Genomic DNA, 15012 nt, shown 5'->3' with positions numbered 1-15012 from the left:
AGGAGAGCGATCGGGGATCGATTTATTGCATCTACACTACACGCGATAAATCGATCCCTGATAGATCGATTGCTACCTACTGATCCGGCGGGTAGTGTAGAAGTGCTCTTACACACATTCTGGATGTCAAATAGCAAGATTAGTAAACAGCAAGTAGAGACTTGATTTCAGTTTTATTTTCTTAATTTTTATGGAAAATGAAAAGACTTAGGAGCACAGAGTTTGTATTTGCCCATAGCTTTAGATATTGAGATGCATTCTAAGCAATTGAATTCTTCCTTAACAGGAAGGCAGGGGTCAGAAATACAAGGTATACCTTCAGTTTGAGTGGAGCAGTCATTTTCAGGGTAAAAAGCAACATAGCTTATGCTCCAATACATCTGTTAGTCTTTAAGGTGCCACAGGACTCATTGATTTTTACAGATCCAGAGTAACACGGCTACCCCTCTGATTTTCAAGGTAGTGATGCCACTGTGAAAAGCACAAACAGTAGTGTATGTTCCAGGGATGGTCTGGAGACTTACTTGTTCTCATGTGTGCGTACATGTATATCTATATGTAATGCGCCCATTGGTAGGTGATCACACTTCTGCTATGAGTGAGATTTTATTATTGCAAACAAAAAAGCAGGAACATCATCTGTGTATCGGTTTCTGAGACTCAAATCTTGTCCATAACTGCATTATTGTTTCAAAGCCAGTCCACAGGAGATCCTCCATATGCTCTCACTGTTCTTTTAAGTTAGTGACAACTTGAAGGTAGCATACTTGCAATATTTTTTCTTTCCTGAGCTCTGTCATAGCTGAGCAGGGAGGCTTAACTCTTCTAAGGGAGTAAATAGTTCATTTTGGGCCTATTTTTTTTTTTTTTTTTTTTTTTTTTTTTTTTTTTTTTTTTTTTTTTGTTCTTTATGTATCTGAGTATCTGTTAGAATCTTCAGGGCATCTGGTCATTGACAGAAGTTGCTCTCCAGACTGACCACAGACCCAAGCCACACTACAGGTGGCTGAAAACTCCTTGGAATAGGTGCTCCTGTTGCGTATGTATATGACAATTTCTTAGGAAAAGAAATATCTGTAGTTCTGTGGTGTCTCTTAAATGGAATCAGAAGCTTATTTTTAATGTATGTCATTTTTGAGGTGGTCAACCTTGATCCCTTTTCGTTTATAAAGTGTCTCTCTTACTCCACATCTCCATCTCCCTCAAAATTGCTAAATATTGGGCTTGTCCATTTAGTCTCTTGAAACTGACATTGTAACAGCATTTAATAACACTGGAGTTTGCTTTCTAAATCCTTTGTTTACAACTACAAAGAATTTCCCTTTCTGTGGATTTTTGGAAACATACTACAAAAGAGGCAAATCTGATTCCTAATACTTAAACAAAGCTGAACTGTTTCTCTCTGCTATTTAGGTCATGCCTTCTTTAAAGCCAGTCTTTGGTTGTGCTACTTAAGTGCTTCTGTTTCTCGCCTCCTAACATTGAACCTTGGTGCATGGTACTATTATATAATGGATTGTAATGTAGCAAAGTAATAAACAGCTTTCTTCTGGCACTAAGTGTCTTTAAGGAACGTTGATCTTTATTAATCTTAAGCACTTTAGAGGTGAAATAAGGTTAGTCTCAGGCAATGGGATGAATGGAGTATTTTAAAAGCATTAAATGCTGAGAAACTTCAGCTTCTACAGAATCTACCTGTTTACATAGATCTTTAACGCAGGGAACATATTTAATCTTGCTCCAAAGATTGCACTGGCTCCTATAAAGTTTATGGGTGAAATTGGATGGATTTTTTTATTTTTATTTTTTATCTGTTAAAAACAAGTAGGTTTTGGCCCTCGATATTGCAGATCTTTATGCTGTACCTTTAAATTTGGTTCTCTTGCGTGGATGATTCCTACTTCATCTCTACCTCGATATAACGCTGTCCTTGGGAGCCAAAAAATCTTACCGCATTATAGGTGAAACCATGTTATATTGAACTTGCTTTGATCCACCGGAATGCACAGCCCCACCCCCCCGGGGCACTGCTTTACCACGTTATATCCAAATTCGTGTTATATTGGATGGAGTTATATCGAGGTAGTGGTGTACTGTATGATTGGAAGCAGGGTGGTGGTGTTGGAAGACAGTCCACCCTGGAATTTGCTTTCTGTGTTTGGTCCAGTTTCCTTTTTCCAAGTCTGATGCCACTATACGACCCATTTTTTCTCACAGGTAAGGTGGGAGAGGTTGGTTTTTTCTGGGGGTATGGGAGTTTTTTAGTGTCTCAACATAAAGTGATATTTGAAAAATAATTCTGTGCTCTTATTAATATTGTGATGTGTGTTGTGTGGTTGTGCACTTAAAGCAATTTAGGTGGATGTGGGGAGGGATAGCTCAGTGATTTGAGCATTTGCCTGTTAAACCCAGGGTTGTGAGTTCAATTCTTGAGGGGGCCATTTAAGGATTTGGGGAAAAAAATCTGTCTGAGGATTTGTCCTGCTTTGAGCAGGGCTTTTTGGACTAGGTGATCTCCTGAGGTCCCTTCCAACCCTGATACTCTATGATTCTATGATTTGATTCTATGTCATGTGTAATCTGAAAAACTGCATATGTTTATACTGTAATATACTGAGGACAAATATGCCTTTCATATAAGTATAAAAGTTACATGTAACCAATTTCCTTCCACAGTTTATTTTTACCTATGATCATATATCATGAACCAGCCTTTGAATTGATATATGAAAGTCATACATTATTGTGACATCTGAGTGAGGCACCTGGAAAGGACAGTTATGAACAGTGGGGTAGCCCCTTGTAAATTGAGGACTCACTCCATTGTTCTGATGCCCCAATGCCAGAGTGTTCATTTCAGGAGTTTGGTGTTGGCTACATACGGTGTCAACTGAGGACAAGAATTAGCACTCTGGGTACTCTGCTTACTTTCTCTTCCTCCTCCCCGAAGATTGCTTTAGTTCTTTCCTGTGTACTCTCTTCCCCATCCACATGCCCTTGATAGGTAAAATGGGGACCCAAATAGTCAAGGGATTAATCAGTTGTTTGGTTTTAACAGATTTTCACTGTTTAGGCAGTGCAATAATTCCATCTGATAGTTTCTGTTTTCTCCTTGGTCTTTTGACAACATATGATTAACTGAGGGACTATGTTTGCCCTGTGTGACAATTATCATCACCTGCAGGGCATGCCAGTGTTTGTTTACAAGTATACACACACCTCTCTCCACTACTCCTCCATAAAACAGAACATTTGAATTTTTTTGCTTTTAACTGATTCTTCTGCCTATCCATTTCAGTTTGTGTTGTTGCATGTTTGAAGTCAATAGCAATTAGAGATTATCAAATAACAGGCTGAAATAGAATTATTCAATCAAAGATTAACAATCAGAGTTTAGTACAGCACTATCCAGAATACAGAAAGAAGACATACTTTACCATTTAATGTAGGTGAAGAAAAGGTAGTTTGGTTCCTTCCTCTGTACTTGCTGGAATGCCAATTGTTAATTCCCAATCTAACTCCCAGAACCTCTGAGACAGAGAAATTCTTTTTGGAGGGAAAATACTTCCCATGATTAACTTTACTATGACCTGTTTTGACCTTTTTTTTTTACCTAACTATTGATGGAATTTCCTTATGAAATCTTTAAGGTGCATGATTGATAAACTAAAGAGGATTCTAATCTGGTCATTATTACTGACAGCTGTGACAACTGCCAGTTCTTACTAAGTTAACATAGGTTTCAGAGTAGCAGCTGTGTTAGTCTGTATCTGCAAAAAGAACAGGAGTACTTGTGGCACCTTAGAGACTAACAAATTTATTTCAGCATGAGCTTTCATGAGCTACAGCTCACTTCTTCGGATGCATCTTGACTGACAGATACAGAGACTAAAGCACTATTTGATGCACAAGATGCATCCGAAGAAGTGAGCTGTAGCTCACGAAAGCTCATGCTGACATAAATTTGTTAGTCTCTAAGGTGCCACAAGTACTCTTGTTCTTTTTGAGTTAACATCAACATCTTTTCAGTGATCCTTATTTTATCCATTACAGAAGACATCTGCAATAACAAGTACCTCTTATCAATCAAACAACATAACTAAATCTTAGGCACCCCTCATCAGCCACCCACTCTTGTTTATACATATTTCTGTACTTTGGTCTTTTTCCTAGACATATATTTCCCCACATATTTGGAGGTGCCAGCCATACTAAAGTATAGCCCAATACTGGGTCATGTGAATACGATCACTCACAGGTTATAAACTAGCACTCTGGCCTTCAAATTCAAACCCATTCTTTACTGATATCAGAAAGATTCTGGGAGAAAAGTTAATATGCAAACAAATTTAATATACAAGAAAAAAAAGGACTGAAAAGGTTAATGTTTACTACCAATGTGGCAATAGGAATTTGTTTTCCTGTGGCTAGTATCATATGAGGTCCTAATTAATCACTGTGTCTTTTTCTTTGTTACATAGGTTTATTTTTCCTAAGATGTTTTCATTTTTTCCCATTTGCAGGCACAAAGCTAACAGACTCACATGAAAATTGGTTCCTAACATCAGAGGAATTTGAAGTATGGAACAGCTTATACAAACTAAAAGAAAGTGATGGAGTCAAAGAACCAATATTGTCTCAAAGTCGCTTTGAAACTTTAGAAAATATGGAGGAAATAGCAGTAAGTTCAACCTTAATGTAATGTCACTAGAAGACTCAGAAGAAATTACAGAAGTGAATCTCTGCCACTGATTTTTGGACGTGTTTTTCCTTAATATTAGAATTGATCAGATAATTTTACAGTGTAGAAATTATTGTAATATTATAGAGAAATCTAAACTACTTCTGCTGCGGTGATGCCAGATGCTGACAGAATATTACCTAATGTGTTTCCCAGATCAAGATTCTTCTTCATATATTTGAGAACAATTCAAAGAAATCCTTTGACAGGGAAAATAATCCTAAAGACTTCTGGGTAGTGAATAAAATTAAAAAGATTCTAAGGAAGCCTATCTAAAAAATATAATTTAAGGACATTCTGATATCTATATGAGAAAGAACCAGGGAATTGTAATCCAAGATTGTTCAGCATGTGAGATTTTTCTAATACCTGAAATCCACTTCCTGTAAATTAAAATATTTGTAGAATATTGTCGTCTCCTGCTGCTATTATAGGCATAGGAAACTTATTTCTGTTGGATACAAATAACTTGTGTTAACACTTCCAAAAGTTTTATATACACTCCTTTGTAAAAAGGAGACTATATCCTCAGTGGTGATGATCAGTAATTATGGGTATTTTGAAATCCCTCTGTTAACTTAGAGAAGGCAAGACTCCCACTCAGTGGGCTCTTTCTTGATGTGAAGAATAAATAGGGATCCCCATCTGTCACTTCACATTTTAGATCCGCATGCTTTGTGCATGACAAATGGCAATAGTTACGGGTTTCTTTTGGTTACTTGGAAAAAAGTACAGAATACATAGTTCAAGACTAAAAGCAGAGAATATTTCCTTTTATTAAAACAGACATATCTCCCTTATAATAATAAGTTTATTGGCCTTCTCTTTTGTTCAGGACATTTGAGGGTGGTTTCCATAGAGAACTGGGACTCTATTTGTTTTAGAGTGGTAGCCGTGTTAGTCTGTATCAGCAAAAACAATGAGGAGTCCTTTTGGCACCTTAGAAACTAACAAATTTATCTGGGCATAAGCTTTCGTGGGCTAAAGCCCACTTCATCAGATGCAACATCTGATGCATCTGATGAAGTGGGTTTTAGCCCATGACAGCTTATGCCCATATATATTTCTTAGTCTCTAAGGTGCCACAAGGTCTCTTCATTGTTTCTATTTGTTTTGTGAACCAATTGCATGACTGAAATCTTCATGTTAATATTTATTTGAAACTGCAGGCATCTCGAGTGGAAGGGACTCGTGAACTTTCCTTATCTGAATGGAGACTTTGGCAGAATCGTCCCTTTCCTACCTATCTGGTTGACCACTCAGATCGTTGCTACCATTTTATTAGTGTTATGGAAATGATAGAACTGATGAGACATGAAGAGGTAGGCTGTTTGAGTTACTATGTTTGACTAGGGATGCAAGCATAGATATACATCAACTGCATAATAATAAAAAAAGGAAATTCTAATATGTTTGAGGGCTTATCCACATTAAAATTCACAGAGGTGAGCGTGAAATAGCTGGGTGTAAATTTAATGTGCAGTTAGTTGTTCCACACTAATTCCTTATGTGGGCATTCTTATTCCACACTGAGTACCTTTTTGCAATTTAGATTAAGAAGTGGGTTAATCTAAACCACAATAGCAGTTTAGGTTAATACTGAGTGATAGCTATACTGCATTAGCTTTTCACAGCCTTTTTCTGCGCGTAGACAAGCCCAAATAGTGCTTTAGTCTCTGTATCTTTGTCAGTCAAGATGAAAGGAGGAAAAAATGTATGTAGTTTTTAAAGACGGCGTAGTGGCCAAGCAAATATTTACAAAACTGAACATCTTAAAATATCCCTCACTTATAGTCTTTTATTTTCAAATGTTTATCCTGAGCTATTGAACTGTTGTTTAAAAGGTAAATGTTTTGGTTTTTTCTGCAGAATGTTATGACATAGGTTTATTCTAGTTTTAATAACTATTTTTATCCAGGTATCACTTTTCAGAAAACCCACAATAAGATAAATAAATACATACCAAGGAACCAACATAATAACAAAATCACAAAAAGGGACACTACCAATCATCCAAGAACATGAAAAGTTTTGAAGTACTTACATATCACTTGCATGTATTAAATGCATTCGTGACAATGATGAATTTGTGTATCACATACAAGCACTGAAAATATACTTCAGGAATATCTCACAAAAAGTGCTCTAATTATCACAGTATAAAATACTAAAAAAAAGTCAGAACCTTCTCCATTGGGTTTTAAAAGGTAAGAGCTAGGTCAAGAGTACACCAATCAAATATACGGGGATGAAAATTAAGTTGGGATTATTGATTTCCTTAGATTGTCATTGATTGGTGGCATTTAGCTGTTTATAGTAAAATGCGTGTGTAGGTGAGATTATGTACAGATAGATGTATCAACAAAGTTTGCAGATTTTAATTGGACACTATTCTGCATTTTCCTCCAATTTAGCTTCAGCATAATCCATAAATGTTGCTCTTTGGTGTCCTGAAGTTTTCCAGGTCATCAGAATCTGTTGCTTAGCTGCCAAAGTTTCTTGAATAGGCATGGTTAATCATTGGGAGAGAATGGAGACATTGCAGTTGCATTTCTTGCCAGGAAAGTGAGTTAATGGTAAATTATAAATGTACATTTTAGGGCCAGCTTAATCTTTTCCATTTCAGCGTAGAACACTAGAAGTCTAGAGCCCTTCTAGAGCATAGTTTCTCAGTCTGGAGTCATGAACATATTGTTAAGTGGGAGAAGGCTCATAAGGTAGTCGTGGAATAGGGAAGGACGGGTGTCATGGTGTAGATTTAATAAATGCTGTTCTAGTGTATAATCATGACTATACATTTTGATTATGTATCAGAGGGGTAGCCGTGTTAGTCTGGATCTGTAAAAGCAGCAAAGAATCCTGTGGCACCTTACAGACTAACAGACGTTTTGGAGCATGAGCTGTTCTAACAGTTGAGGTGTGAAAACCAAGAGAGGAGAAACTGGTTCTGTAGTTGGCAAGCCATTCACAGTCTTTGTTCAATCCTGAGCTGATGGTGTCAAATTTGCAGATGAACTGAAGCTCAGCAGTTTCTCTTTGAAGTCTGGTCCTGAAGTTTTTTTGCTGCAGGATGGCCACCTTAAGGTCTGCTATAGTGTGGCCAGGGAGGTTGAAGTGCTCTCCTACAGGTTTTTGTATATTGCCATTCCTAATGTCTGATTTGTGTCCATTTATCCTTTTCCGTAGAGACTGTCCAGTTTGGCCGATGTACATAGCAGAGGGGCATTGCTGGCATATGATGGCATATATTTCATTGGTGGATGTGCAGGTGAATGAACCAGTGATGGTGTGGCTGATCTGGTTAGGTCCTGTGATGGTGTCGCTGGTGTAGATATGTGGGCAGAGTTGGCATCGAGGTTTGTTGCATGGATTGGTTCCTGAGCTATAGTTATTATGGTGCGGTGTGCAGTTACTGGTGAGAATATGTTTCAGGTTGGCAGGTTGTCTGTGGGCAAGGACTGGCCTGCCACCCAAGGCCTGTGAAAGTATGGGATCATTGTCCAGGATGGGTTGTAGATCCTTGATGATGCGTTGGAGGGGTTTTAGCTGGGGGCTGTATGTGATGGCCAGTGGAGTCCTGTAGGTTTCTTTCTTGGGTTTGTCTTGCAGTAGGAGGCTTCTGGGTACACGTCTGGCTCTGCTGATCTGTTTCCTTATTTCCTTCTCTCTTGGTTTTCACACCTCAACTGCTAGAACAGGGCCTCATCCTCCCTGATTGAACTGACCTCGTTATCTCTAGCTTGCTTGCTAGCATATATATACCTGCCCCTGGAAATTTCCAGCACATGCATCTGAAGAAGTGGGTATTCACCCACGAAAGCTCATGCTCCAAAACGTCTGTTAGTCTATAAGGTGCCACAGGATTCTTTGCTGCATTTTGATTATGGCATTTTGAGGATTAATTTCCTATTTATTTTATTTAAATACAAAATATGCTTATGCAGTGCTGTAGGTGCCCTAACTTATGAGTATTGCAACAGAAACCCAGCAGCAATAAAATAATTCAAGGAGGAACTTTGCCAGACATGATCTAAGTAGCATATCCACAGCCCTCTCCAAAAACCCTATCAAAGTGATTTCAGAGTGATAGTTGTGTTAGTCTGCATGCATCTGATGAAGTGGGTTTTAGCCCACAAAAGCTTATGCCCAAATAAATTTGTTAGTCTCTAAGGTGCCACAAGTACTCCTCTTTCTTTTTTATTAAATAGATGTTTTTGCGATATTCCTGGAAGGTCACTGGATGCAGGCCATTTCAGGTGAAGCAGGGAAGCAAGTCCCAGAATCTTGGGGTCGTCACAGAGAGCAGTCTTCCAGCAGCCCCCTCTTTTGACGAGGGTGACTCAGGGAGAGAGTCAGTCCCTCAAGTAGGCTGGACCTAGGCTAGTTAGGAATTCATAGGTAGAGCCTGGTGTTTTTTTGCAAATATGAGAAAACGTGAAATAATACTTTTTTTAAAAAGTATAAAATGAAATAGAATGAAATGTTGCGCAAGTTTCATAGATTCATAGAATATCAGGGTTGGAAAGGACCTCAACAAGTAATCTAGTTCAACCCCTGCTCAAAGCAGGACCAATCCCCAACTAAATCATTTGGTTGCACAATCCAAGGAGCATCTTACATGACAGAGACTGTGCATGAACAGCCCAGGAGTAGGGGTTTTCACAGCAGAGCGGGGTAAAGCTGGCTCCCAAAGTAAAGGATTGGAGTGACCTAGCAGATCTCTGGTCCAGATAACACCAGGGGAACGTGTCACTTACTCAAGAAAGGAAGATGCGCTACTGGCTGAAATTTAACTAAACAATCAGTATCAAGCGATTATTTTTTCTGAGCAAAAACCAGACTAATATTTCTTTCAAAGCAATCGGCAACCTGCCCTTTCTGAGAACCATTGACAGTCTTCTCAAGCCAGGGATCCAGTACTTCATAACTGACCTTCCCCAGCCAAGAAGTACATGGATCCCATGCATAGGTTTTGGGATGAAGTTCTCTCAGCACCTCTATTACCCCAGTGATCATTGCTGATTGAAACTAGCAGGAAAGGTGAGGCCCTGGTCCCTGAAGCCTTGCCCTGTCTCGCCATAGAAGCAGACAGCCCATTCCTAAACTGATCAGTCTTCTCTGCAAAATAACACATTTTCTTGCAGTGGGGTGGGCTCAGATCAGCTACTGAGCTCAGTCAGTCTGGATTTACTGGGCTCTTCCACCCAAAACAAATCTGCCGTCTAAGATTTTGTGGATACTATGGTGGAGGAAAATGACTTTTTTGCTTCCTCCCAGGCCACACAGCAGAAAGCTTTAAAAACTTTTGCTGCAGCTAGTCAGCCTTGGCATGAGACTTATGCCACTGCTGGTCTAACTGTCTTCGCTACTATCTCATTTGCTGCAGATCATCAGTAAGTCAGGGTGACCTGTGAGAACAAAGCTAGCAAACAGGCACATCTTGTATAATTATGTAGTGCGGGGTAGCTGCAGAGTGAAGATCCTTTGTGTATAAAATATTTTAAAGAAAAAGCCATGTATAAAACCACCTGTGGTGGTGAGAATAGCACTTGCCTTAGGTCTGTAAGCCAACTCCATCTTGAATCTGGAATTTGTGATGGATAACATTTCACTAAGAGATTTCAAAATTTATGGTGAAACCTGCCCTCTAGCAACCTCAGTTTCTAAGAGGTGCATCCACCCTGATTGCTAATTATCTTTTATCTGTCGTTCTTTTTCTTTTCTTCTTGAGTGATCTTGAAGGATAACAACAGATAAACAGAATTAGTACTAGGAGATGAGCCTTGAGACACAGAGTTCCATGTCCTCAGGTCAAAGCAGGCTTAGTCATACTAGCCATGATAGCTGCACTGCTCCTTGATTCTGGGCAGGTGGAGTCCTAATGCTAACTCTTCTGATTTTATTTTAGGAGAGAAGATTGTTATAATCTTAATCATCAGTAAGAATCTTTCCCTTAATCTTCATTGTAGCTGTATCTACGTGTTAAGGCTTGGTTAGCTGTGGCAGTAACAGAGACATATTTATGCATGGAATTCAGGTAGCACTTTGAGAACTAAACTGTTCATCCAAGCAGCAACGGCAGGGATGGGGAGTCCAGAGCGGATAATAGGTCAGCATTAGGGGGAGTATACTGGGAGAGCTGGAATTAGTGTAGCTCTCCCACATTTTAATGGATAAATCAACTACTCTTACAAAAACAAAAACCCTCCCTATAAGGAACAGTTGTCAGCAATGGATTTGGTTACCTCAGAAAGATGGCAGCTGAAACAACTATTTAACTTTTAAATAATCTGTAAGTAAAATAAGTATTCTTTTTAAATACTGGTTTTAAGAGGGGGGGACTTTTAAAAATGTTATATGCATGCGCCAATTGATGTTTTCCTTTATCCTTTAAATTAAAAAAAAAATCTAAATGTATAAATTGAATACCACACTCAAGAATCTGTCCGTTATTGTGTACCCACCTCTGGTAATTTGAGAGAGAGCACAATTCCAACGTAATCGCCTCATTACATTGATGCTTATTTGATGAACAACTGGAATCACCTCCTCAATATGTATACTGAGTTGAGATACAATGTTAAATATATAGCTATTCTAATTGTATAAAATTGAAAAAATTTTAATTTGCTAAAATGTTATATTGGCATCAACTTGAATACTAGTGTGGTTTCAAATTCATAGATTGAACCCAAATCTAAGGGACATTACCTTTCAAATAATGTGGCATTACTTCACCTCCTAAAAGTCTAGGAGTCAGTCAAGCCTAGCCAGTCATACATGCAGAATTCCTTCATGAAATAGGAAATAATGGGAAACAGTAGTAATATTGTGTGCAATGTTAGTCAAGTCAGGAAATTCCAAAATTTTGGCGTGCTTTGGCAAAACTAACTTGGCGATGTTGCACATGCTGTTAACAAGAGAAAGATTAACAGAAAGTTCTGTGGATGAGATGATTATACTGGAATAACTTTAGTTCTAAGATTTTACTAGTTAAGGAGTTTTTAATCTTTCAAGACTAACATTTTGTTATGAAATTAAATGCAAAAAAACCTGCAAAATCTAAAAGGAAAATAAGAATATCTGGAAGCAATTGTTTTGAAGATTTTGGCTTAGCCAATAAAGCGTGTAAATTTCTTTGAACCAACAAGTGCAGACTTGGCTAAGCAATGTATTTATGACCTGTTTCTGATCCTGGTAACATTTACACACATGTAACTTTTAAGCGCCATGAGAAATCCCACTGACTTGAAGCACATGCTTAGATGTTTGCAGGATCAAGGCATCAACATATAGGCACTGTGGCACATATGACAATATCCAGCAATATCCTGGGCAAACCTTATGGAAATAAGTTAAACCTTACTGAATTACATTTAATATCTGTGTTGGGGTAGTGGGGGAATTGTATGGGACTTCTGTAGGAGAAAGGATTAATGCAATCTCTGGGAAATAAGGTGAATTTCAAATGACTGTTGAACAATATAGCAGATGTGATTTCTCTTTGGGACAATAAGTATGAAGTGAAATTTCTAGGAAGTACTGGGGAGGAGGATATTGCAAAACCCCACCTACAGACTGTCTTTGAAGCGTTGTAGAGGGGAGGATCTTTTTGTTTGCTGATCACCTGTGACATAAGGACAGTTCAAAGAACCAATGTAGTTTCACCAGAGACCATCAGACAAAGGAAAGGACTTTTGAATATCTAACCCCAGCTTAAACTGATTCAGGGCCTTTGTTCTGATCCAGCAAATGGGCAGGACCTCTGGTTCATGGAAGCAGGGCTAGCTTTAGCCAATTCCCCCGATTCCCTGGAATTGGACCCCGCGCCGAAGAGATCCCCATGCCCACGTCTAGGAGGGCCCCGCGCCTTAAGTGCCTTTTTAATTTTTTCACATACCTGGTGGCACTCCAGGTCTTCTTTGGCACTTCGGGAGTGGGGGGTCCTTCACTCGCTCCGGGATTTTGGCAGCAGGGGTCTGGAGCAAGCGAAGGACCTCCCGCCACTGAAGTGCCACTGAAGATCCGGACCGCCGCCAAGTATTTAAATTGGGCCCTGCAGTTCCTAAAGCTGTCCCTGCATAGAAGGCCCCAATCCTTAAGGAAGAGTTGAAAGGACTTGGCTTACTGACGCCCCATAAGACCTGAGAGTTAGTTCTGAGCCGAGGCTGTTATGAACTTGTGACCACAAAAGAGATCTCTTGGGGGGAGGGGGTGGGGAGAAGTGGGAGTGAAGGACTCACTTGCTGGAGCCCTTATTGGAAAAATATGGGGGGGTGGGGGAAATCGCTGGTAAGATTATTAGCATGCATATAGGTTCTTGAATTGGTTTTAATGTTTTCAGTGTAGAGCTTTTACCTTAAGAATAAAATATGCTTATTTAGAAAGAACTGTGTGGTACCATATAACTGGGACAATTGCACTTTGTACAGTCTCTGAGGGGAGAAGTGAAGCAGGCCTGCTGAAGCAAATTGTGTTTTGCTGGGAATAACAGTGAATTCAGGGAACCGTTCAGCCTGGAAATGCCCTGGTCAGCAGTAAGAGAGACGTGTGTCATCACCTGAGAGGCAACAGCTTGGGGGCTGGAAGCCTGAGAGTGTGCATGCCCTAGCTGGACTACTAATGGGGAATAAAGGTGCAGTGGCCCTGAATTGTGGCAGACATAGTGCATCTAGGTATGCACCTGTGGACTGTGTATTATATGTGGTCAGGATGTAATTTTAAAATTATCAGCACTTTCTTTTAATCAAGACCACTGTTCTTCAAATGAAGTTAAGGCACTAGTCCTCAGTGAGGACTCCAACCATGTCACTTTTCAGATGTTTTGACGTACCTTAAGGTGGTTATATGTATAGACCCTTCCCCACTGCTCGCAACAATGGATGAATGGGTTTTACTGTAACTTCTTGAGAATTAACCTTTAGGCAGAGACCAAGCCTGTAGAACTGCAACCTAAAAAGGCTGTTTTTTAAGAAAGTGAGTGGTGTGGTTATAAGTGAAATCACTTTGCAGTCTCAGGTATTATGGGGTACTACCAGGTACCTACGATAAATATACATAGCCAAATGTTCTGCTACTAATCCTCCTGTAACGTTAATTTACAGCCCTTAATAATAGAAATATTAAGGCAAATGCAAGTCAGAGCCACCACTTTAAATAACCAAGATGTTGCACTTCAGACAACAATGGTTTGTATAAGGAAATCAACACTGTTTTGTTCAAAACCAGCAAATAAACTGGAAGTACATGGTGAGACTATTAAGCACTTACTTGGAACAGTGTAATTTAAAATACCTGATTCTAATATAAATGTTTGAAGACTTACTTGCTCTGTAGATGTTTTGTGTATTCTCTATAGGCTTGTTGCAAAGAGGAAAACAAACTATTATTCTCCTGTCATTGTGCCCTTTTAATCTGATTTTGAAGAAACCTCAAATTTACCCTGCAGCTGTTTTCATACGAAAAAGACTAAACAAATACAATTAAAACATTTAAAACTAAAAATAGATTATGTTGTATTTTTATGTTGCATTTAATAGAGTTTTGAGTTTATTTTGTTTTATGGCAATTGAGAACCTAGTAAGTGTTATCCATTTTAGCCTGTTTGCCATGTATTCAAAGAAGAAATTGGAACATTAAAAATATATATTTATATCTGACCCTTTGTAACAAACATATGTACTGCAGGAAGCTTTTAATGCTTGTGTGGCTTTATTACTAAGGCAACGAGAACTGGGCAGATGGAGTGGAGACTGACTGTTAACAAGGATTTCTGTGTAACATGGTAACAAACCAAGTTGACCCTTAAACTCCAAAACAGTTTAATAGCATTTAAACATCTTGAAGATTAAATTATACAAGGTCAGAACAGACTAATAATTAGAATACATTTGTGTAAATTTAAGTATTTCTGTACAAATAAAGGAAAATAATTAAAATAATATGTTTTCCATCTGGAATGAACAAGACAGATTTATGTGTTCTTTCAAAATTGGAAATTCTGCTGAATGCAGGACAGAATCATGAGCAGATATACACAGTGCTTAACTGAATACTTTTGGTATGGCTAATACTTTGCCTACAATAGTATTTACTTGCATTGTCCTCCTTTGGCTCAATTAATTTTTTTAAAAATTGCTTTCTGGATAAAGTGTGTACTGTAGGGTGCTTTAGCATTATTGTAAATATTACAATTATGGATCTTGAAAATTGCAGTGGGAGAGAAGTTGAGCTATAGACAAAGGAGAAAATCTACCCTACAGCCTTTTGAT

General features: G+C 38.7%; 1 protein-coding gene across 1 annotated transcript in view; it reads left to right on the top strand.

Annotated features, from left to right (window-relative positions):
* The window catches only part of FANCM (FA complementation group M), a 171457-nt gene that overhangs the window by 120028 nt on the left and 36417 nt on the right, over positions 1 to 15012 (top strand). Inside the window, 2 exon segments of the mRNA XM_050954582.1 lie at positions 4524 to 4681; positions 5911 to 6063. Of these exon segments, the coding sequence (XP_050810539.1) occupies positions 4524 to 4681; positions 5911 to 6063 (311 nt within the window).

Source organism: Gopherus flavomarginatus, chromosome 5 (genome assembly GCF_025201925.1).
Source record: "Gopherus flavomarginatus isolate rGopFla2 chromosome 5, rGopFla2.mat.asm, whole genome shotgun sequence".
In the NCBI taxonomy this organism is placed as follows: Eukaryota; Metazoa; Chordata; order Testudines; family Testudinidae; genus Gopherus; species Gopherus flavomarginatus.
This window is presented reverse-complemented; position numbering and strand designations above follow the sequence as displayed.